This window comes from Canis lupus, chromosome 22, assembly GCF_011100685.1.
Source record: "Canis lupus familiaris isolate Mischka breed German Shepherd chromosome 22, alternate assembly UU_Cfam_GSD_1.0, whole genome shotgun sequence".
Taxonomy (NCBI): domain Eukaryota; kingdom Metazoa; phylum Chordata; class Mammalia; order Carnivora; family Canidae; genus Canis; species Canis lupus.
The window spans coordinates 4,568,537-4,592,097 of NC_049243.1; the positions used below are offsets into that span (position 1 = coordinate 4,568,537).

The window sequence follows — 23,561 nt, forward strand, 5'->3', positions numbered from 1 at the left end:
TAGGGAAGGGAGATGTATCTTAAATCCATCCCTTCTAGGCTTTCGGACACTCTTCTGGCCCACGACTATGGTACTTCTTTCTGAATATTATGGAGCAATTCATGATGTGTTGACTTTAATACCAGTGTGTTTTCTGGCAACTGACCCATGCACTGCTATTTGATCTTTCATAGACTCATATATGAGCTCTCCAACTAGATACAGAGGCCACGAGGATGAACAAATACCTACATAGAGCGCCCACCAGATAGAGCGCCCACCAGAAGCTAGGTGGGAACAGAAATACAAGGAATAAGAAAGCCATGTTCCCTGCCATCACCAACCTTAGAATCTCCAATGGCACCCAGCACCAGACTTCACCCTTGGGCAGGAACTCAAATGGTTTGCCTCTAAAATGACTGATTACAAAGTTCTGACCAGCTGGGATACAAAGTAGGGTAGCAATAACCATGTTTAAATTAATGGAATATTATCGCTAAGTAAACGAGCGACAGCGTATTATTTTAAAGCATACCTGAATTGAAACAACCCCAGGTTTTATCCATATGTAATAAGTATTTCTACTTACATTATCTCATATATTCCTCACAAAGCCCCCACGAAGATGGGAAGTATTTTTCTGACACATGAAAAAACCTGAAACTCAGGGCTGTTACGTGACTTGCCGAGTATCAGTCAGTCGGTGACCTGGCTAGATGTGAGATGAGGCCTTTTTGCACTGCTTCAAAGGCTATTTTTCAGGGGCGCCTGGGTGGCTCAGTCGGGTAAGCGTCTGCCTTCAGCTCAGGTCATGATCCCAGGGTCCTGGGATAGAGTCTCGCATCGGGCTCCCTGCTCAGTGGGGAGTCTGCTTCTCCCTCTGCTCCTCCGCTCAAGCTCTCTCTCTCTCAGAAGGATAAATAAAAATTCTTTTTTTTTAAAGTCTGTTTTTCAAATATACAGAATGCTGCCTCAATCTGGAAAACGAGTGTTCAATTATGAGCAGTTTCCTGGGTACCTCACGGAGTTGATCCAGCAATTCCTTCTCCTCTCTCATCTGTTCCATTTTCCTCCGAATTGTAAACTGTGGGTCTATAGATTCCAAATTTCTCTGAGGTCTTAGAAACACTGTAATAAAAAGGAAAAAAAAAAAAGAGCGCCTTTATTGAATGCCTACCCCAGGATGCCCCACAGGACTACTCCTGTGTAAAAGTCAAACACATAGTTTACTCCCAGATAATGCACTTGCCACTCACCGGAAACAAATTCCGACTTCACATTGGAAAGCTTGATCTGAATATTCTAAGGACTATATTTTACATTGTACTGAGTTATGCAGACCAACAGAAGTGGTATTTTTGGGGGGGGGGATAATAAACTAAATGCAGCGAAGGTTTTGGGTCACCCGGGGACCATGCCGGGCCACATCTCTAATAGGTGTCCTCCCCTCTTCGCTCATGTTCCCGCTGCTTTCATTCTAGGTGTACATTTACACTTGGGTTTTCTCGATTGTTTCATAAATTTGGATACTTTTGTTCAAATAAGAGGACTCTGAAATTGCTCTGCATGTTAAAAATGAGGACGGGTTAACATTTCTGTTGGCCAAAACTTTTTATGAGCCTGAGTTAAGAACGAAGTGATGATACACAGGATTACGTATTTTAAGCATGGAGTGGAGAAACTCTGCTTCTATCATGTCATGGACACTGGATCCAGAAAGCTGGTTCTTTAGAGATGACCAGAGACTCCTTTTAGAAATGCCGGCAAGATCAGAGGCAGCTTAAGAGGCCATCCTTGGCTTCACGTGTTTAAAATGACAACCATCAAGAACAGCAACTAACAGGGGAGCTCCCTCTGGAAGGAGGCAAGCCTCAGGCTCCAGAGAAAATGAATACTCTACATCTCCGAAGGATAACATCTTCTAAAGGCTAATCGAGAAGGTACACAATAGTCTACATGTAGCAGAGTGATCCTAGCAAGGATTTTAATCACTTTTTATTATGATGCAAAGCCCAGGGCAGATTTAAACTTGAAATTTTTTTCCTCCTTGAGATTTCCATTCCATTAAAACTGTCAACCTCCCATGCACCCAAGCAGGAGCCAAGTGCAGGTAAGAGCCGTATCTGCTTCCCCAGCCCAGAGACTTTCAGACTGCATGTGTGTTTAGGGGGCGAGGTGGGGCAGGGGAGCCCTCCAGGACCCTCTGGGCAGAGCAGTTTCATTTTAAAAACCACTACCACAGAGAAGGCTGCACTTGTGCTGCAATTCCAGCAATTCCAATCACCATAATTTAAATAATGTCAACAAGAGGGTCCTGCCACCGTTCAGATTTCCTACAGGCCCTTCAAAAGCTATTTCAATTACTAACTTTTAAAAGATAAATATAGTTTATAAATAGAAGAGAAAAACTTGAGTCTACTCCCTATAGCCCTATAATCAATTACCCCCTGCTCACCCAACTATATCATTTTAACCTCAGTGTGCACCTTTGGACCAAACCACCTTAATCAATGACTTGTATCAGGACACTTGGGTGGCACAGTTAAGTGTCCTACTCTTGGTTTCAGGTCAAGTCTTTTTTTTTGGGGGGGGGGGGGTTGTTAGGTGAGGGTCTTGAGATTGGAGCCCTGCAACAGACTCTGTGCTCAGGGGGGAGTCTTCTTCTCACTCTCTCCCTCTCCCTCTGCCCCTCCTGCTCATGCACGTACTCTCTTTCTCTTTCTCTCTCTCTCAAAAACAAATACAATGACTTGCACTATACTCCTCATATCTCAGTATTTTCTAAGTCAGTTGTAAGATCTTTGAATCAGCATTCTGATACTCCACGGAAGATTAGAAAGCTGTCTTAATAAACACTTGATTTACAGCAGATGGAGAAAGAGGGTGGTCTACTAGACACAACACCTTCTGGAACCTCAGGGAGGACTCAGCCTGGGGCCTGGGCCTCTGCTTCAAGCCATCCAGGGAAGTCATTGGCAAAAAGAGCTAAAGACACACGTCACCAAAGGGGTTGTGACCAAGACCCACAGCAGCCAAACCCACAGGAAGTGAGGCTAATTATTTAGAAAAATCAAAGCAAGTCCAGTAGAGGAAGTAGGGTAGTGTAACCCAGCAGGGGGAGATGGGCAGTTTGCAGAGAAAAGGGAAATGAGAAGGTAGACCAACCAGGTAGGAAGCATGGAAGAAACCGGAGATTCACTAAGCTTGCCTTTTCATCCTATCGAGACCAACAAAAACATCTACCCCTTTAACATAACATCCAGAAGAGCTCTATATTGGAATGTAAATTTTAGAGATAATCCATACCCCCAAAGAAAACCAAATTTACCAAAAAAGTCAAGGGATGTGAGCACAGTGGAGTAATATATACACTAGCCAGCAAGGGGCGCCCCAACCTTGTTTAAACAAATTTAATGTTTCCTTTGGAAGTTTTAGTTCCCTCTGGCTTTTTTCTAGAGGGCAATCTTATCTAATACAGCATGCTTAATATTCTCAATATGTTTTTATTGGCAGATTTCTTTCTGAATATAAAACTATCAGGAAGTTAAATTAACCGTGAGCTTTTGTTTAACGCACACAATTCAAGTTTCTACGCCTTGATAGGGCCCTACGTGAGATAATACAATGGTGTCTGCGTTTTAATGTCCCGGCATCATTCATCATCTTAAATTCCCGTGCATCTTAAAAATACAATATGCATGCCTGGGTATTTGCTCTATGAATGTTAAGCAATTGCAAAGTGCTAAAACACATTTGAACTGTGTGTGTGTGTGTTTTTAATGAATACTTCAAATGTACCTAAAATTATTGGAAGCCATGGCTATAACACTACTAGTTTTCTAAATGGATTAATTACTGTGGAATATATGAGAAATTAAAACATACTCTTTAGGCTAGTAATAAATCTAAGAGCACATAAGTGCTTGCCTATTTTGCTGGGTCTATTATGATAGAATCATTTTAATGGGACCATTATGGTAGCTCTGATTCTATTACCTACAGGTGGGTTTTTCTTTTCTTTTTTTTTTTTAATCTTTCCTTTCAAGTCATATTTAAATACTACATATAGTCACCAGGCTGAACCAAAGCTTCAGGAAATTGATCTAAGGAAGAATTATTCCGTTTTTTTCCTTCACTTCATATCACTAAATTTTAAGAACTTCCTTAATTCGAGGGGGAGAGCTGAGGCTACAAGACAATATTAAGAAAAGCTGCACTATTAGTATCTATTTTTCAAATCAAAGTCCACTCTATTTAAGTGTAAGTAAGAAGAAAAAAAAAAGAGGGAGAAGAGAGCAGAGTGAGTGTGTGGAGGACTCTGTGTGTGTCTGTGTACGCACACACGCGTGTATATAGGCAGAGACAAAGATATAAGTGGTTTAAGATGCAGGAAAAACTGCATCTTTTAATTACTTAACTGTTTAATTGCTATATATCTAATAAATAACATTCAAGGAATAGAAAAGATGATTTGCTCATATCTGTAATTTATTCAGCGGAAGAGACAAATCTCTAAGCAAAGCCCCTGCATGGAATGATGAATATGTTTGTGCAGATCATCAAATTCATCTTTACAAGTACAGGTCAAATTCCACTGATTTTTCCATTATCCCTACCACTTGCTTCACTTTTCTCCTCATCCTCATCCCCGACCTGGGAATGATCGGTCTATCACCATACCGGATTCTGTATCTGTGTCTCTCACGGCACTCATCACTTTCTCTCTTACAGTGTAGATCTGTTCCTCTCCATTATGACTCTGTAAGAATTTATGTCTGTTTTCAATTTGTGTGTCTCCTCCTGCCCCACAAAACAGTTTGATGGATGAAAAAAATGAAACAAGTGTTTCAAAAATTCCCTCATTCAAAGATCAGTCTGTTGCAGAGATTATCCTACCCTGATAATCAGTCACCTGAATTTTTCCTGTCATGAAAAGTCTACTAGAGCTTGGTTTCCAGGTCTGACTTCATCAGAGTCTGAAATAAAAGTTCTATAAAACCAGATAGCTTGCTTGTCTTTTTCAGAGTTATATCCATAATAACGAGCATCATGCTCAGCACAGAGTAGACAAGAGACACTTAAGAACGTGCACCAGAAACCATTTTTCTATTTAAGAATATCATCTTTTAAAAGATTTATTTGTTTATTTTAGAGAGAGAGAGAGATAATCTCAAGTGGACTCCACACTGAGTGTAGAGCCCAACGCTGGGCTCAATCCCAAGACCCTGGGATCATGACCTGACCCAAAAATTAAGTCAACCACTCAACCAACTGAGCCACTAGGTGCCCCAAGAATATTTTTTTAATTAAACCAAGAAAGCCCACTGTTCTAAAAACTGCCTGAAATGTTTATTTAATTATTATGTGAAATGCATGCTTGGTATAGAATTTATCTGTCTATATAATTGACCCCTTTATTGCCTAAATTTAACTCAATGGGAGATTTCTTCTCCATGGATGTATGAGGTTTTGAAATGTAGCTCTCGGTTTCTCCTTGGAAGTTAAGAACCTGGCCTGGGTGTCATGTTTAAGATAACACAAATTCAAGGGCAGAGAAATACAATGGCTTTGAAAAAAAAAATACCAGGGCTTTAGATTTAGGCTAATGTGAATTAGAAATCTGATTAATGCATTCATTTATTCCCTTCTGGCACCCCAAAATTAGAGACATTCTCTCTCTGCCCTCAAAATGCTCACATTTCCTCTTTATGATTTTGGACAATTTTATTCTAACCTAGAGGCTCTCACCTACTTGAACATAAACATCAGTACAAAAGTAATCAATGTGTAGAGTCCATGTGACACCAAATAAATCAGCACCTCTGGGGGTGGAGCTGACAGCTAGAGCTTTAAAAACACTCAGATGATTCTAATATGGAGCTAGGGCTAGCATTGCTTGAAACACCTTTCATGGCCTATTTCCTCATTTTTTGTATTGGGGAAAAGAATACCTGGAAGTGCAAGATGATGGTAAAAACCTAAAAAATAGTCTGTACATTGACCCAAGAAGGATATGCCCATTCATTCATTCTCCAGTGATAATTCAAAGGCCAATTTTAAGTATAAATTTGCACCCACGAACTCAGTGCAAATGAAAAAGGGACAATGATTCAGAAGAAGATAGGAACAACAGCAACAAGAAGACAGGACCAGTTTTCACTTCAAAGTGAAGGGGAAAGGCAAGAGATAGGGCACAAGAGCAAAAGAAGGAGAAATAGTTTCTAAGTTAAGAACCAGTTGGGGTGTCTGGGTGGCTCAGTTGATTAAGAGGCTGCCTTTGGCTAGGGTCATGATCCCGGGGTCCTGGGAACGAGCCCCACATCGGGATCCCTGCTGGATGGGCAGCCTGCTTCTTCCTCTCCAAGGCTTGTGCTCTCCCGCTCTCTCCCTCTCTCTCAAATAAATGAATAAAATCTTTTAAAAAAGAAGAAAAAAAAGAACCAGTTGAAGCGACGCCACCCCATCTAGTGCCAGGAGTGCACGCCCAGGCCTGCACACATCCCCTGATGCTCCCCATCTTCTCCATCCTCCCATCCATCTCGAGAGACAGAATGCTGGGGGCTGCGGGAATTCAAACTTCCAAGGACCTTCTAGCCAGTTTGTCATTTTTAAAATTTCTTTTGAAGAAAGAGTTTCAGAAAAAAATGGGGAATTGAAAATGAGATGCGTTTGGAATGAAATACCGAAAAGAATTTAAATAAAAGGGGATTGTAATATAAGGCAAGACAGCGAACAAGGTCTAAAAATGCCAACTTTACCGAAAATAGTAACTCAAGAATATAAATGGAAAGACAAACTACATCGCACGCTGGGGTGAGTTGGTAATAAGATGCTGTTTCCTTACAAAGGTTGAGCCTGGGGCAGATTACGGATAACAGGAATGGGGGAAACAAAACTGATGTGCTAATCAGCTTTGAAACGCCCAGAATGGCCAGTGAACAGGATCTCCTACTTAAGAGGAACGAGTGAGAAGAACATAAAAACCAGGCTGTATTTCTATTGCAAGATCCATTGGTATGCTTGTGACTACGCAAGTGCAACTTCACTAATTTAAAAAACGCTTCGGAAAACATACTGAAATCACAAGGCCAAGGGTAGCACAAAGAGAATGAAGAAGCATGTGCAAAGGCAGATCTGGGAACCTGCACAAATATTCATAAAGAGCATTTCTGCGTAGGAAACTAGCTGTTGTCCACGGTGCATTCTAGATAAACTGCAAATAGGGATAAATGACAGCCACCAATTACCTGATGTGACTGATGAGCCACCTGAATACTGAAAGCAGCTCCTTTACTAAGACTTGGGTACGGCGTGAGAGCTACCCGTGAATCCCTGGAGTTTGCACACGTGAAAAAATACCAAGTAAATACAGTGCAAGGTTATTTTGTCAGAGAGAGTTCTACAATTATTAATTCCTACCGGAAATTTAGGATGTTTAATGAAATGAAGGCAGGCTGGCTTATAGCTTACACCAGGAGGCCTCAATAGACAGCTGCGCGTGGAGTATGGAAATGGTGCCAGGTTAGGACCCTGGGTGGCCTCATCTCCACTGCTATGTAGCAGTGTGACCTCACCTCTCCAGTTTTAGCCGGTGCATCCATATACATAGAAATTCTAGGGCTACATAACATGACTAGATCTTTCCCAGCTTAAAAAAAAAAAAAAAAAAAAAAAAAAGTTCTTTGGTTTCAGATAGTGCTCCTAAGGAAATACCAAATCACACATAAATCTTTCATTTTAGGCTTGATTTCCTTTAAACAACAGCAGACCCATAAATAGCCAGGCTTTCTGAAAAACAAAAATGCCTCTCCCCCTCTTTTTTATTTTTGAGTAAAGGAATGGTTTATCGGGAAAGTTTCCACTGAGCCCTCCCAGAATTTAAAATAGGGATGGTATAAGGAGGGACTTTTGCCTCGTTACTGCTGAAGCCTACTTATTTGCAGTTAAAAAACTTAGAAATCTATGAAATAATAAAACTCCTTTGACAACTAACCTGCCAAAATATACATGTATCCTTCTTCACAAGGAAACTGGGAAGCTTTTTTGATTGAATTTTGACCAGAAATCACAGCAAATGTTTTAAATCTACTTTTTCTATATAACATACTTCGAATAAAAAATAACTATGATCGGAAAATTTATTTTCCTATTGTGTTTGCCTTTTGGTTATACCTCATATCTCACTTCTGTTCCCTCTAAATCATGCTGTTTTATTTAGCATTACTTTTGTCACTTTGTATCTTCGAGTAAAATGTTTAAAATCTTAACATTAGACTAAATGGGGATCCTGATCTATTTGGCATGTAGGTCTGGATAACTAAATTTTGTTTTCATCTTTTAGGCTACTTAAGATATTGAATGGCACAAAATTAAAAGATATCCTTAATAGTCCAACAAGCCGTCTTCATTTTTTTATCAGCACATCTGATTTTCAGGCCAATTCACTCTTCTTGAGTATTATATAGGTGAACTGACACTCAAAAAGGTAGAAGGCATCAAAAATTAAAGGTGAAAATAGCCCCCCCCCCAAAAAAAAAGAAGAAAAAAGGGAGAAGGCAAGTGATTTCTCATTTTTAGAAATTTCTCAATGTTAACATTATTTTCAGTGCACCACTCAGGAATAAGCCATCATATTAATTATCTTAAAAATCTCATACGGTTAAGCAGAGATAATAAAAGATCAAACTCTAAAGTCGCTTTGTTCAGATGCAGGAGCAAGCAGAGACACTCCAAATGTGCAACCCCCCAATTTTTGTAAACAAGCAAACAAACCAAAAAAAAACAAAACAAAAAAAACAGAAAACAAAAACCCAAGCAGAAAAGGCAGAGAAAGAAATTATCATAAAGTCCTCCTGAACTTCAGAATTTCAAGTTAATTACGTGTAGTTTGACAAACTGCTAGAGAACAAGCCACATGCACTCTCTGGACTCTACGTTCCCAGCTTTACTCTCTGTTTCTTATAGCAGGCATGCAGGTGAATATACTCTATCTTCAGCTGCACAGAGATGAACGTTCAGTATATTCACTGGCTTATTAATGAGCACATCGAAGAATAGGTACAAGGCCACCTACCATTGTCACTGTCTCCTTCAGATGGAACGCTGTAGCTAGAGCTGTCCCATGTTTGTGCCTGTGTAAGTTTGTTGAAGGAGATAGGAGGAAGAGTGAGGGCTGGGTCTGCAGGAGAGCAAGAGAGCCGGTCCGCGTACGGTTGGACAAGGACCAGGAAAAACCAAAGGGGCAGCGGCATTTCACAAATGGCATAAGGTTTGTATGGAAATGAAGCGAATTTCGTGTTATGGGATTTAAATTCAAATGTACAATATAGGAGAGGAATGAAAGATGGCGCATGAAATAAAAAGAATGATAAAAACTGAGTGTTAGTACTTATCAATCATATACTTTGCATGCAGTTAATATCGTTAATCTTAACAGTTCTGCAAGCCCAGACTCAGAGTACTATAATGAACCATGTCGGCAGAAAGGAAGAGTACCCACAGGTAACACAGATACAAAGCAGAAGACCTACCAGACACCTTTTTAAAAAAACCTTCTAAATAACTAACAGTCATAGCAAATACGATTCACACAAAGAAGTTGGTTACGTAGACAAAGCTTAATATGCGTAAATATATCTAATATTTAGAAATGAGACTGTTACAGAATCAGTGTTTACCACTTGTCAAGTTTTTTTTTTTTTTTCCCAAGGCAATGTAAAATTTCTCTAATTTCTCTTTAAAGGCCACTGGAGTGCTTTATTGATAGCTGTGGTTGGCCGACTCCTTGCTCAACCCTTGACACACACACCTCTCAATACTGTCTTTGAGACTGATCAGTAGAAAAACAGTTTTTGACACCAGCAGAGTCTCTTTAACAACACACCTAGTTCACCAATAGATGTCAATCAGTTTCAAGCGTTTCTGAGTTAGGAATGAATATTTGAGTATATGCAATTGTCTCTCTTTGGAGGAAACACGGAAGAGAAAAAAACTTTCTTGTGAAGAAAACTATCAGCCTACTTCAGAATCTAAGTTCTTATTCCAATTTGCTGAGTTGAGCAGTCTGTTTTTATTTATAACACAGAAATCACAGAAATCCACATACATAACTTTAAAGGAAAAATTAATTGACTTTTAAAAGTCCCAAAGCTACCCAACCAAACAGAATTTCTTTTTAAATCATACGATCTTCAGTGAAGATCACTATATATATTATTTTTTAGAAAATGTGAAAAATACATATTCTAATATATTTAAGTTACTAAATAAAATGCAAAAAATCCCCAATGTATAATGCACTTCTATAAAGTTCCAACATGCCACTTGATGGTCCTGAAGATAAATCAGCATTATTTAACAGCAACCAACTCCACAAAGCTTTCAACGACTGCCACGATTTCCACAGTGGTTAGTCAGCATTACAGAAAGGTTGGAAGCTTGGACAGGAAACCGTCTTTGGTTTCTGCTATTCGAAATAAACACGCCATTTCTTTTTCACCACTACAAAGAATCTGAAATGGCTGAACAGCACAATATTGATAAGCCGAGTTCGGACTCCATAAAAGGAAGGGAAAATAAAAATCACCGAGACAATTTTACAACTAAATTGTAAAGATGCACATTCAAAAGAATATTGTTTTTTGGAGATCCATTCAACTATTGATTGCTTAATTTTCAAATGTTTCAGAATTACTTAAAACTAGCTGTAAGGGTTAGAAGCAAGTCTGCGGCCCAATCTGAGGTCCTCAACACAGAGAGAACTCTCCTGGCAGGACATCACTAAAGGCACGGAGGAGATGTGCCCACCCAACCATCTCCCCCCGCACACACCTGAGACCCCGGAGAAATGGAAGCCTAGGCCAGCTCTGACTGCATATGATCAGTTCTGTGAATGAGGAGGCCAGTCATTTGAGCCTTATTTCACGCACAATTTGGCTTTTCCCTAAAATACCTACTAACCTTTGTTACACCCAAGCATTTTCTCAAATAGCTTTGCCTCATAGCCCATCCAAAATGTCAGGAAACCATTATGCCTGGCTACATGTTACCCATCAGTCAACTTGCTTAAAAAACAGAAAAGTTTCCTTCATAAAGGAATCATCTTTGGTATTTAAAGGGTACCCTTTTACAAAAATATATGCACGTGTATCTTCCACTGTTGCCAAAATGGTTTACTGGAAAACCCAAGGACATCCAAGTTCTTCACTAGTTTTTTGCTTAAACGTGTCTGAGTCCTTTATCAGCACTTACTTAAAAGCATCGTAGCAGCGAGCATATGCAAAGATCCAAAGATATTAAAACAAAAGGGACCTCGAAGAAGGCAGATTCGTGCCTTCTTTCTTCGTGACTTTAGTGCAGAAATCAGAAAAGCCAGATTTTTCTATGCACGGTCCTTCTTTTTAAAACCAAGAGGCTTTTTTGCACATTGCTAGAATTTCTATCTGTGAATTCGCTAACAGTAAATTTAAAGAAAGTAGGTAATGTAAGCAGAGAGGCTCAATTAAAGAAACGATTCCTGACCATTCATGTGAGCCTTGAAATGATCACCCTGATGTAGGAGGAAATACGTAACCCTACGAGGGTTAGAAAGCCAACAAGGAATGTTTAAGCGGAATCACCCTGTCAGAGGCTGCGCTTGAGCTCAGCAGCAGACCAGGAACCACTGGGGCAAAAAGGGCTAGCTATTTTTTTTTTAATCTACCTTGGGTAAAAAAAAAAAAAAAAAACACACACACACACAACTCATTAGGATATTTCTTCCCCAATTACAAGCCCCATCACATTTTCTCTTTGCTCTGACTGAAAAGGAGATACGACATCTACTGCTGATAATGCAGACTTCACAGGTGATGCATTGAAAACAAGGCTCCAAGGTCTGGCCTCCCCAGGCTGTCCCGAGGCCCTGATGCCAGGACTCACGTTCACCATGTTCCTTCACAAGGCTGCTCACACTAACACATACACATCTAGGAGGCTACAGAGAAACCCCTGAGTGTGTACAAGTGTCAGGACGCTGAGGTTTTAAATTACCTGATCGAGGCTTCAGGCCAAATGGAGCTGTGCTGTTGCTGGTAGGAGAGACTGCAGGGGAGTTCACTCTAATCTGCAGGATCAGAAGGAAAGGATGCTTTTAAAAAAAACAAAAACAAAACACAAAAAACTGAAGCAGAACTACACGTTTCTGTATGTTCGAGGGTTATAATAACACCACTACCTTTTTGATTGGCTGCTGTGTGATGACTGAAGCATCTTCACATTGCAAACGGTGTAAGAGGCACCATCAGTAGAATGTTGTTTGGGGAGAGAGCCAGTCAATTTTTATTTGAGCAATAAAAAATATTCTACAGTTACGTGACCCTGGCAATCCTTTTCTGCTCCAGGATAGATGCATGCATTGTGTACACACGCACAAGCACGCACACACATCCACCTCCCAGGGGGCACAGATGATGAAGAACCTCATGACACAGTAACATGAGGAAACAGGTAACACTGGGACGCCTGGTGGCTCAGTGGTTGAGCACCTGCCTTCAGCCCAGGGCGTGACCCCGGGGTCCTGGGATTGAGTCCCCACAGGGAGCCTGCTTCTCCCTCTGCCTGGGTCTCTGCCTCTCTCTCTGTGTGTCTCATGAATAAATAAATAAAATCTTAAAAAAAAAAAAAAAAGAAAACAGGTAACACTGAACAGAGTCTCATCTACAGGGAAAGTGCACGCTGCATCACTGATGCAGAACAGGACATTTGAAACAGTGCCTATTTGAGCTATCGCTTTGTTTTCTGTAAAGATGTTGCCGTATTTGGTTTTCAAAATGTATCTCATAAAATTAATCTTTAATTATGGATAGGGCCATTTAAGACTATGACAGCTGAGGAGAGAGACCCCCCCTCCAGAGAATCTGCAATACAATTAACTTACAAATCATGACAGTCTCAGATCATATATTTCTGTAAAAGAGATTTCAATTCAGCTTTGCAAACCACCTCAGCTCACGTTCGTCTTCGGGAAACTCACCTCATTTGGAGAATACTCGCTCCCGTTGCTCTGTAATGTTAGATCATTTTGCACCTTAAAGGAAAAAAAATGCACAGTATGTTCCATTAGCCCATAAAATTACTGAGGCAAGAACGGTATCCTTCAAGACTTCCATCATATCCCTGGCACATGGGCACACAGTGAAAATACACTGAATTAATTAACTGGTGTGGTAAGTGGCTAAGTAGGTCATACTTACACTTGCTAAAAACACGCAGCTGTCGTCACACATATAAAAATACATCTAAAGTATGACACAAACTAAGAAAAGGGATTTCCTAGAGCAAAGAGTTCAGCCCAAAGCACCTGTAAACATCAACCCGCCTTGCTAGATTACCAGGCCACTTGTGGGCTCCCACTCCTCATTTGAGCTACAGCGTTGAGATGGTCCCAGGCAGTATTTCCCAAATACACAGAATCTCATTGGGAGCCTTTCCTTTTGGTTAACGATTTTATTTATTTGGAAGAGACAGAGAGAGACAGAGAGAAGTGTATGCCAGCAGGGGGAAGGAGAAGGAGAGAGAGAATCGTGAGCTGACTCCACGCTGAGCGCAGAGCCCAAGAAGGGAGTGGGGTTGCCTTGACCTCACGACCCTGAGATCATGACCTGAGCTGAAACCAAGAGTTGTGGCTTAATCAAATGAGCCGCCCAGGCGCCCCTCATTGGGAGCTTTTAATAAATAAATAGGCCCGGACTCCCAATTACCTAGGATAATCTTATGTTGTCAATTCAATACCAGTTTGCTTTGGCAACCAGTGGGGAAACTGTAGGTTATTTTACTCAGACCAGCCGTCTTTATATGGTAATCAAGAAACCCACTGGTCATGCCCTAATAAAAAGTCTGGCAATACCTAATATAAACATCTTTATTTATAGTACACCAAAGGTGTCTGTTCCTATTCCTACTCTGAGGAGTGCTACTTAAAAAAAATATTTCGAAAAGAAAAAATATTTTGAACTTTGACAAATCCAAAGGAAAAACATATTTTTGGAATCAAATGTCATCAATTTTCCTACCCAGTTAGATGGCTTTGTTAGAGACACTAACAAGGACCTGTAGGTTTGATTCTCTGTATAAGCAATTCCTTCCTCTAATTTTTGTGGTTGTCCCCCAACACCTGCCCTAATTTGACATTATTTATGAAGGAGACTATAATTTGTAATTCTTCCTGAATAGATGCCAGTGCTACCCACACTCGATTCAGACCCTAATCTCAAGTAATTTGAAGTCAGACAACATGATGCACAAACCACTTGGTAATGCTGGCCTTCCCTATGGAACTGGGCACCACCCATTCCCAGTGTGTGCCTGGTTCACAGGTTGTGCTGATTCTGCTATGGCTACTTGCTGTCTTGCTCAGCACAGCCCTCTGGGGCCCATGCAAATCCAAACTGGCCCCCCAAAATTTCAGTTTACTTCCCTCTCCTTGAACTCCATCTCTACTCCCAGTCTCCCAGAGCACCTAAAACACTCAGGATTACAGACCGTCTCAAAATCTTTAAATTTTTTCAATACCTACGTCTTCTTCCCTCCACAATTTTTAAAACCCTCATAAATGAGGACGACTTCATATCCTTAATATGCCAATCCTTGACACCCAAAACAGGACAAAATCCAGCAGAAAGTTCTCAACAAACACTGGCTAATTGATTCAAGACTATGCTAAAGTTGTTGCTTTCCTCCTGAATGAGACAGAGGAGAGGATATAAAAATAACTGAATCACAAATGAGGACCATGTTTAAGTTCTGTAGAATGGTTAGCACTGGCCTTGCTAATCCACTACTTTCTCTTCCTCCTCCTTGTGACTTCTGGGGCCAGCTATCTGATACCTCCTTTTAAAAATCATTGAGATGTACCCGACCTGGACAGATGACTGCCCTAGAGAAGGAAGACGATGAGTAAGAATTTCTCATACCAAATATGAGTCCCCACTGAACCAAAAAGAAAAAAATAACTTATATTACTATAAAACATTATGAATCAGAGATGGAGTGGACGTATCTTTTGTCTAGAGGATTTATGTCTTACTGGCACTCCTGAAATCATGCATGAGGTGGGCATCTGTTTTATGAGAGTCAAAAGTGGTCCTAAAGTCCCTCTTCACTGACTGCCTATGGGTTGCAATGGAAAAACAGAACAATAATTACACAGCAGACAAATCAAGTTACACAACGACTGGACAATCAAATTAACACCACCAATCAGGCCCATATAGACAGTGTGATACTCTGAAAAGGACACAGTATCACCTGTGCAGTGTCCTAATCAAGAACACAGAATCTCAATCTAATCATGATATGAACTTTTGTCCCACAAAATGAGGGGCATACCATTAAAGAAGAGGAGAGCTATATTCCTCAAAATTTCAAAGGCGTAAAAACCAAAGAAAGGTTACAGAAATGTTCTAGAATAAAGGAAACTATAGATACCTCATAACTAAATACAATACCTGCCACTAGACTGGATCCTCCTACATTGGAGGAGAAAAAGAATACTGTGAAAAATACCATTAGATCAGCTGAAAAATGGGAAAGATGGATGGCAGATTAGATGAAAATATTTTATCAATATAAGTTTCTGAACTTGATAACTGAGATGTAGTTCTATAAAATAAAATCTCTATCCTTAGAAAACATACAGTGTTTAGGGGAAAAAGGACTATGATATCTGAAACCCTCAAATGTTCCAGAAAAAAACACCATGTGTGGAGGAAGAGAGACAGAAAAGAAACAATGGGGCAAATGTGGTAAAACATTAAAGGTAACTTGGGGTAAAAGGATGCAATTTTTGTGACCTTTTGTAGAATCTTGTAATTTTTTCCTACATTTTTATAAGTTTATTTCCAAAGAAGAAGTAAAAAAAAAAAAAAAAAAAGTGGGTCAACTATAATCAATGAGTCAGTAATAAAACAGTGGGCCTGCACAGAATCACACGTAGCCTGTCTCAAAGGAGAGCCTGATAGAATGGGCCCCGGGCAGCCTTCACAGGAAAGGCACCCTGATGTTCCAGGACCCGGTAATTCAGTGATGCCTCCACCAGGGAAGACAGTGCGGTAATTCTGCCCAAGGACCAATATTAATAATACAGTGGTAGAGTTAGAGTCATAGCTAACATCGAGGTGCCCTAGGGTGTGAGACTGGTCCCGATTCACAGAAAATTAAGGTGAAGTTTAGAAGAGGTTGCCAAGAGTTAGCATGTCTTTGAGGTAGGATCAAACTCAACATGATTCTAAGTCCTGGTACTCAATGATGAAACCACAGAGGTGCAGCCAGTTAAGAGGGTGAAACTGCGTCACGGCACTTCACAGGCTCAGATACCTCAAGGACGTAAATTGGTGTGGACCGAAAGTACCCATCCTAAACCCACTCGCTAAGGTGGGATGAATGAGGGTGTCACCCAGATTTCACTCTCAAGTCACCAGCTCAAACGTACCTTTATGACTGTTTCTCGGGGACCTTCTAGGTTCATCTCTAGTTTTACGTCAAAGTGCTCTCAATGGTCACCCAGATTTCACCCAGTGTTACTCCACCCTTTGCTCTGTCCCCAAAGAACACCACTGGGTCTCTCTGCTAAAGTGCTCCTAATCCTCCACGGCCCTTCCCAAATCATTCATTCTTGCCTTTCAAGTCTTCTCTAGTTTATTTTCCCCAAGGCCACTTCCTAGGCTTCTTTCTTGGCCCTAAAATCTGCCCTGAACGGTCCTATCTCTTTCTGATGCAGCTGATCTTGGCTGCTACTGCCTGGCTCGCAGGACTATCTGATCCCCAAAATGTAAAGAATTTAATGGGAAAAGCCAACTCCCATCTTTAATGGAAGATGAAGTATAATAGAATAACAAATGAGAAAAACAGACCATGAATAAAATTGAATATTGGTCCCAGTTATGAATGTTCATTGACCAATCTTTTTTTTTTAAGATTTTATTTATTTATTTGACAGAAGGAGAGAAAGAGAGAGAGACAGAGAGCACAAGGGGGGGTGGTGGCGGCAGAGAGAGAGAGGGAGAAGCAGACTCCCCACTGAGCAAGGAGTCCCAGGCAGGGTTGGATCCCAGGACTGTGGGATTATGACCTAAACCAAAGGCAAACACTTAACCGCTGAGCCACCCAGGCGCCCCGTACCTTATGATTAATCTTCATAGAATATGGTAGCCACTATTCTGTGGCGGAACAATAGCTCTGGGTAATCCAAGAGCAGCCTTACCTCACACTCCGGAGACGTCTCCAGTTGTATTTGACCACTGTAGGAATAAAGAAAAGAAAAGGGTATAAAGTGGAATTAAAGTGAATTTGCTTTCAAAGTTGAAAGAAAAAAATATACTCAGTTAACAAAAAAAAAAGGTCAACATACTTGAGTGCAGAATCTTGTAAGTCTAAGGCTTCTGCTGATTCCATAGGATAAAAGTTTACAACATTTCTCTCTGTAATATCCGCGCTTAATCTAAAAAGCAGGGGGGAAAAGATGTTAGCAAATGTATTAAACTTTTCATACGTTCTATGATTTTCATGAATCCAATGCTTCAGGTTCTATTTGGTTTATAATTTTAATATATTAAAAATTAATTTAATTTTTATTGAATTAAATTTAATTTTTATTAATTTAATTTTATTAATTTTTAATATATTAAAGATTTATTGATTAATTTATTAAAATCTAATCTATTATTAGATTAAGTAATCTAAGGTGTATGGTAGGAATTTCAAACTATGTGGTATTTTCCCGCCATGTGCCAAATTTTATATAATTTTAATATAATTTTCTATCTGCTATTGGTATTGAAATCCTACTAGCAGTATAACAGTAATTTCTGCTAAATTCATAACATTCATGGGTAGTACACACTAAGTTTTATTCTCGAACTTGATTAACTTATAGAAGCAAATAAAACTGTTAAGAGTACTATATTATATGTATCAAGGCTATTTTGTTGGAATAACAAAATGTTTAGGAACAAAAATGTTCCTAATAGGAAGATAGCTCTGAAATACACTAATACTTTCACTCCTAAAAATTAGAATTCATTAGCAATTGGATGTGTAATTTTATTTCTGGAAGTGTCTTACAGTTAGTTTGTGAATTCCTGCAATTTTAAGAGTTCGTTTCAAGATCTACAGAACCAGGAATTTCTGTAAAAGGTAGGGGTGAGTCCCATTATACATGCCTAATGAAAATGCTATGAAACCAATAATCAGAAATCCTTAAGAAAAGAAACCAACATAAAGGCAAAACACCATACCAATATTCAACTAGATTTTCTGATGTTAAGGTTGTATGAAAGGTAAACCTCTAAAACTTAATCCTATAATCAGTCGCTTAAACAATGAAAAGTTTGGCTCTACGAGATATGAGATAAAGGAAAAATCCAATACGTATGTAAAGTTTTTATTATTAACATTCAGTCGCAAGGAGCTAGAAATAAGCGACCCCTTAATATGCCCTCAGGACTCTCTTTATTACCATTATACTGGCTCACAGAAACATTATTCCAAGTTAGAACTGTCCTATTGTGATAATTACTTCAGGATGAACAACAAAGATCTAAAGCAGCCAAAGTAGTGGATAATTTTAGAGAGGAAATTAAATCCACATAAAATTTTACAACGTAATACGTTTTCAAACAGCACTCCGTAAAGACGCAAATCAATTAGCTCTTGGAAGGTTACTCAGGGCTGTTTTCTTCCACGATTTAAGCACACACCCACCATTCCCACTCGCTGGACATTCTTGGCAACTCATTACCACAAACGTTTCCAAGCCAGAGAGGAATCGCGAGGTCCTCAGTTCATCCCACTTCTCATGAAGGAAGACAGAACCAAGGCCCAGGGCTGGGAACCCTCCTCCGGGTCACTAGGATTTTTACTACTGGGCTCTAGTCCCACATTCCCAAGCCACTTCCATTTCTACCAAACTAAGCTGTTCTTTCTCACTTTGGGGTTCCCATCTCAGCCGAATTGTAGGAAGAGAGTATTAGAGGAGTGATATAAAATGTAAGAGGTAGAAACCTTAAAACAATATAAAACTTGGGCCCACCCGGGGCCTTCTCTCTGTCACATCATGTCTTCAAGGCTTATTCCTGGATTCATGTTCTCCTCCCATCGATATGCTTGGCCGTGGGGATCTCAACCTCCTTACACAGCTCTGTTTCTGCCGCAAATTATGAAAATGACTTTCCAGTCTAAGTCTTGAAGCCCCACAACTCAACATCTAGCAGCAGAATGGATCCCAACATCCTCCTCCTCAAACCCACTGCCCCCCTCCTGGTTCCCCATCTCAGATACTGAGAAGGGGCTCGGATCTAAGCACTTGGGGCTGTTCCTCCCCACTGGTCTCACCACCCACGTCAAACGATCACCAAAGAACTACAACAGTACCTATCACTGGGTACCTCCAACTTATAAAAGCATAAAGAAAAGTGTTAATTTAGAAACACCTACAAAAAAAAAAGTCCATTATAACATATTTCCTTCCAGTTTTATTTTTTTCTATTTCTGACATGATTGAGACCTAATTCTGTCTAGATAATTGAGACCAAACTTTTGCATTTTATATATTTTTTAAAGTGAACATTTTAAAAGAAGCATTCTAAAAAATGTTGGAAGCTTGAAAAAAAAAACATTGTATCAGCCACATTATATCCTAATTAATTAATATTTATATTTAAGTATCTCCAAACTATGGGATTATTTCATTTTTCTCAAATGTTTGCTATAAAAACACCTTCCCCCTCATACTCTGTGTTCATACCTCTTTGTCCCTCGGGGCAAATTTTTCGAAGTTATTTGAAAAGTTTATATAGTTTACAGACTATGGCCACATACTACTAGGATGTCTTCTAGGATGGTTTTGCCAATTTACCTTCCTACTAACAGTTCAGGTATTATTTCAAATCCTCACTATCCTAAAAACTAAGTACTTGGACCCCATCTTACAGACGAAGAAACTGGTATACAGAGTACTTCTAACTTCCTCGGGTTAAGGGTGTTGGAGCTGAGTTCAAAACCAGTGGTTGGCTGATTCCAAGTCTGTTCATCGACAGGCTGCTTCCCTGTTTTTTATAATTTCACACAAATGCACACAATACACAGAAACACACACACACACACACACTCTCTCTCTCTCTCTCTTTCTCTTATCCCTGTTTCCTATCCTCTTACTGTCTTGCCCCGGTTTAGGATGTGAAACTCAGCCTTTTAAGGATACACCTTGATGAGGCATTTGCTAATATGTCAAGCTCTGAGCCAAACATTAGGGAAAATTAGCAACATGAATAACCCTATTTTCAAACCACCACTACCTCCCTCTACATATAAAATGAAAAGTCTGGGCTCCTCAACACAGCATTTGAAGACCTCCTGAGCACCACTCCCGCTGCCCTGCCCGTCTGCGGAGTCTCAGTCCTGGCTCTGCATCAGAAGCACTGGCAGTAGTTTTGAAAAGTGGAAACGGCCAGGCCTCAGCCTCACAGGTGGAGTCGGGATGTCTGTGTTTCGAATGTTCCACAAGTGGTCCTGAAGCACAGCTAAGGCAGAGATCAATCCCCTCTGTCCGGATCATCTCTCTCCGCTCCTTTTGACCTCTGTGCCTTTGCCTGAGCTTCGCATTCAATCCAGGACTTGCCTTCTCCTGGAAATGGCCTGTCACTGAAGCCCCAGATGGACTATCCCCGCCACCTGCTTCCATCTGTGGCCAGGCACTCACTCGAGTTGATCACTGCAAGCGCTTAAATCCATTACACTTACAAGTATCTATGTACTCAGGCGATCTCTACCATAGTTTAGGTTCTTAGAAGGCAAGAGCTATGTCTTGTTCCTCTTCATATCCCCCGAGGCGAACACAGTAGATCCTCCCATGCTCTGAGCACCCAACTAACGTCTGCAGAACTGAAATGCTTTTCAAATCCATTGCTAAAGATTCTCAACCAAACTGACCCCGTTACTATTCTTTCAGGGCCAGGCAACATTGGCGGCGACCCATCCTAGCACTCTGGGACTAACCAACCACTATTTTCATAAACACCCCTCGTGTGCTGTAATTTCCATGTTCACCTTATTACAAGATCACATCATCTTCATATTTAAATCCCCAGGACCCCTAAACAGTTTGCCAGAAATAAGCTTTGGATATATTTCTCTAGTAATAAAGTAGCTAGTACTTTTTACGAGGTATATTGTCTTACTGAAATATATTTTGTTCATGGGAATTCCATTATCCTTTGTTAAGAACCCAAAAAATACATCTACTGCCTATAGTGCCTATTATTGACAGTGCCCAATTCAATTAAAAATTATCTTGTAATTAAATCTTTAGAAATACATTATTTAGTTAACGTATATCTAGAGTCTCAGAAATAAATATGATAGTACCTGCTAAAACTGTTTTTTTTGCGGGGGGAGGATCCTGTGTGTAAGTGGACCCACACAGTATCTCCCTGATATTTCTCTAAGTCGGGAGTTAAATTTTAAGCAATATCAAATACGCACTTTTATCGTATTTCTGTTTTCTTTCCTTTTTAAAAAAGATTGTATTTATTTATTGGAGAGAGAGAGAGAGTGAGAGAGAGCTCAAGCAGGGTGTAGGGGCAGAGGACAGAGAGAAGTAGGACTGAGCCCTGAGCAGGGAACAATGATCTCAATCACTCCAAAAGTGTGACTCCTTTACTTATGGATCCTGTGAAAACTTTTCTTTTTTGGTGGTTAGACTGAGCCCAAGCTGCATGCACAAGTATTTTTTTTTAAGATTTTATTTATTTATTCATAAGAGACACGGAGACAGAGAGAGAGAGGCAGAGACACAGGCAGAGGGAGAAGCAGGCTCCATGCAGGGAGCCCGACACGGGACTCGATCCCGGATCTCCAGGATCACGCCCCGGGCCGAAAGCAGTGCTAAACCATTGAGCGACTGGGGCTGCCCACACAAATATTTTTAAAGGTGAGATAATATATTTATTTACACATGAAGCCTGGGCCTAGAAAAGACACGCATACCTGTTGGGATCTTGCAGCAAATCTACTGCTTCTCTCAGCTGTTCAATCATCGCTATATCCATGTCCTGGTCTTTGGATGAACTTACTCTGTAGCACGAACCAAGTATAAGAATGAAAGTGATTACTAGAACATGGATGTTATCCAGATTCTTGAGAACAAGCTTATAAAAACCCATCTACCATATAAAAGTGACCTTGACAAACTCAACATTATAACAAACATGTGTCAGCACCCTGTGGGAAGGATCGCAAGAGTGTTGTGCAAGTGGAGCTACTGGGGGGGGGGGGGGGGGGGGGGGGAGGAAGCCCAGCTCTGCCATAAAATAGCAGCTCACACAGTCTCGATGCCCACCGGCCTCCATCTGCTCCTCTATAAAATCAGGGCAATGCACGAGCTGGGTGGTTCTCCTGCTGCGCTTTCCTGAGCCTTAGGGGGACGCACACGGGTGCCCAGCTGCAGCAGGTCTGCACTACTTCTGGCTCTTCTCAGTCCAGTGCAAGCAGTGTGGCTCAGTTTTATTGCTTTCGTAAAATATGGGACTTTGCTGGGGGATAGTGCTTCTCGCTGCAGGCTCTCTGTGCAGCAAAATGATCTGTGGCATTAAAAAAAAAAAAAAAAATCTAAGCCAGATACTGGGGCCTGAGCTTTTTACTAAGCTCCAATAAGATTTTGAATGGAGATTCCGAAACTTTATCCACAGTTGATCTTTGAACGAAACAGGTTTGCATTGCGTGTGTCCGCTAACACGCAGGTTTTTTCAATAAATATGTCGGGAAATTTTTTAGAGTTTTGCAACAATTTGAAAAAATTCACAGGTCAATGGCATAGCCTAGAAATACTGAAAAAATCAGGAAAAATTAGTTACTACTGTAAGAATACAGCATATAGGGAGCCTGGGTGGCTCAGCTGGTTAAGCATCTGCCTTCAGCTCAAGTCATGATCCCAGGTTCCTGGGATCGAGCCCCAGGTCAGGCTCCTGCTGGGTGGGGAGGCTGCTTCTCCCTCTGCCTCTGTCTGCCATTCCCCCGACTTGTGCTCTCTCTCTCTGTCAAATAAATTAATGAAATCTTTTTTTTAAAAAAAAGAATGCAGTATATAAAACATATACAAAATATGTTAACCAACTGTTTAGGTTACTGGTAAGGCTTCTGGTCAACATTATCTTATTAGTAGTTAAGGCTTTGGGAAGTTGAAAATTATATGGAGATTTTTGACTGTGCGCCAAGGCCTGGCGCCCCAACCCCTGCACTCTTCGAGGGTCAGCTATAGTTTAAAGAAACACTCTCCCTATAATATCTCTTTCCCTATCATTCTATGATTCTATAATCAAGCTAGTCCTCTTTGATATTACGGAAATAAATTCAACGAATAGTTGATAACACTGGACAGTTGACTGGAAAGGAACTTAGCAACATTTTTAAAGGTCAAGAGATATCTGATCATAGTTACTGCTTTCCACTACAGAAGATGAGCCAACGTGTTTCTGTAAGTAGAGACACTTTTTAACAACATAGGCAACCCTCACTAAGGGGAAACCCCTTGCAAGGTATGAAGGAAGGTC

The 23,561-nt window shown here is 40.4% G+C and overlaps 1 protein-coding gene across 4 annotated transcripts in view; it reads right to left on the reverse strand.

The window, feature by feature from the left end:
* Nucleotides 1-23,561, reverse strand: part of LRCH1 (leucine rich repeats and calponin homology domain containing 1) — a 206,114-nt gene that overhangs the window by 26,673 nt on the left and 155,880 nt on the right. For 2 of the 4 annotated variants that reach the window (XM_038569530.1, XM_038569528.1), the window contains exons 11-17: nucleotides 22,000-22,086; nucleotides 17,366-17,455; nucleotides 17,219-17,255; nucleotides 12,992-13,045; nucleotides 12,010-12,082; nucleotides 9,053-9,157; nucleotides 998-1,107 (exon numbers count right to left, since the gene is read on the reverse strand). In XM_038569530.1, coding sequence (XP_038425458.1) covers nucleotides 998-1,107; nucleotides 9,053-9,157; nucleotides 12,010-12,082; nucleotides 12,992-13,045; nucleotides 17,219-17,255; nucleotides 17,366-17,455; nucleotides 22,000-22,086 — 556 coding nt within the window. The remainder of the gene's footprint in view (nucleotides 1-997; nucleotides 1,108-9,052; nucleotides 9,158-12,009; nucleotides 12,083-12,991; nucleotides 13,046-17,218; nucleotides 17,256-17,365; nucleotides 17,456-21,999; nucleotides 22,087-23,561) is intronic. The other 2 variants (XM_038569532.1, XM_038569531.1) reach the window with 1 other exon arrangement.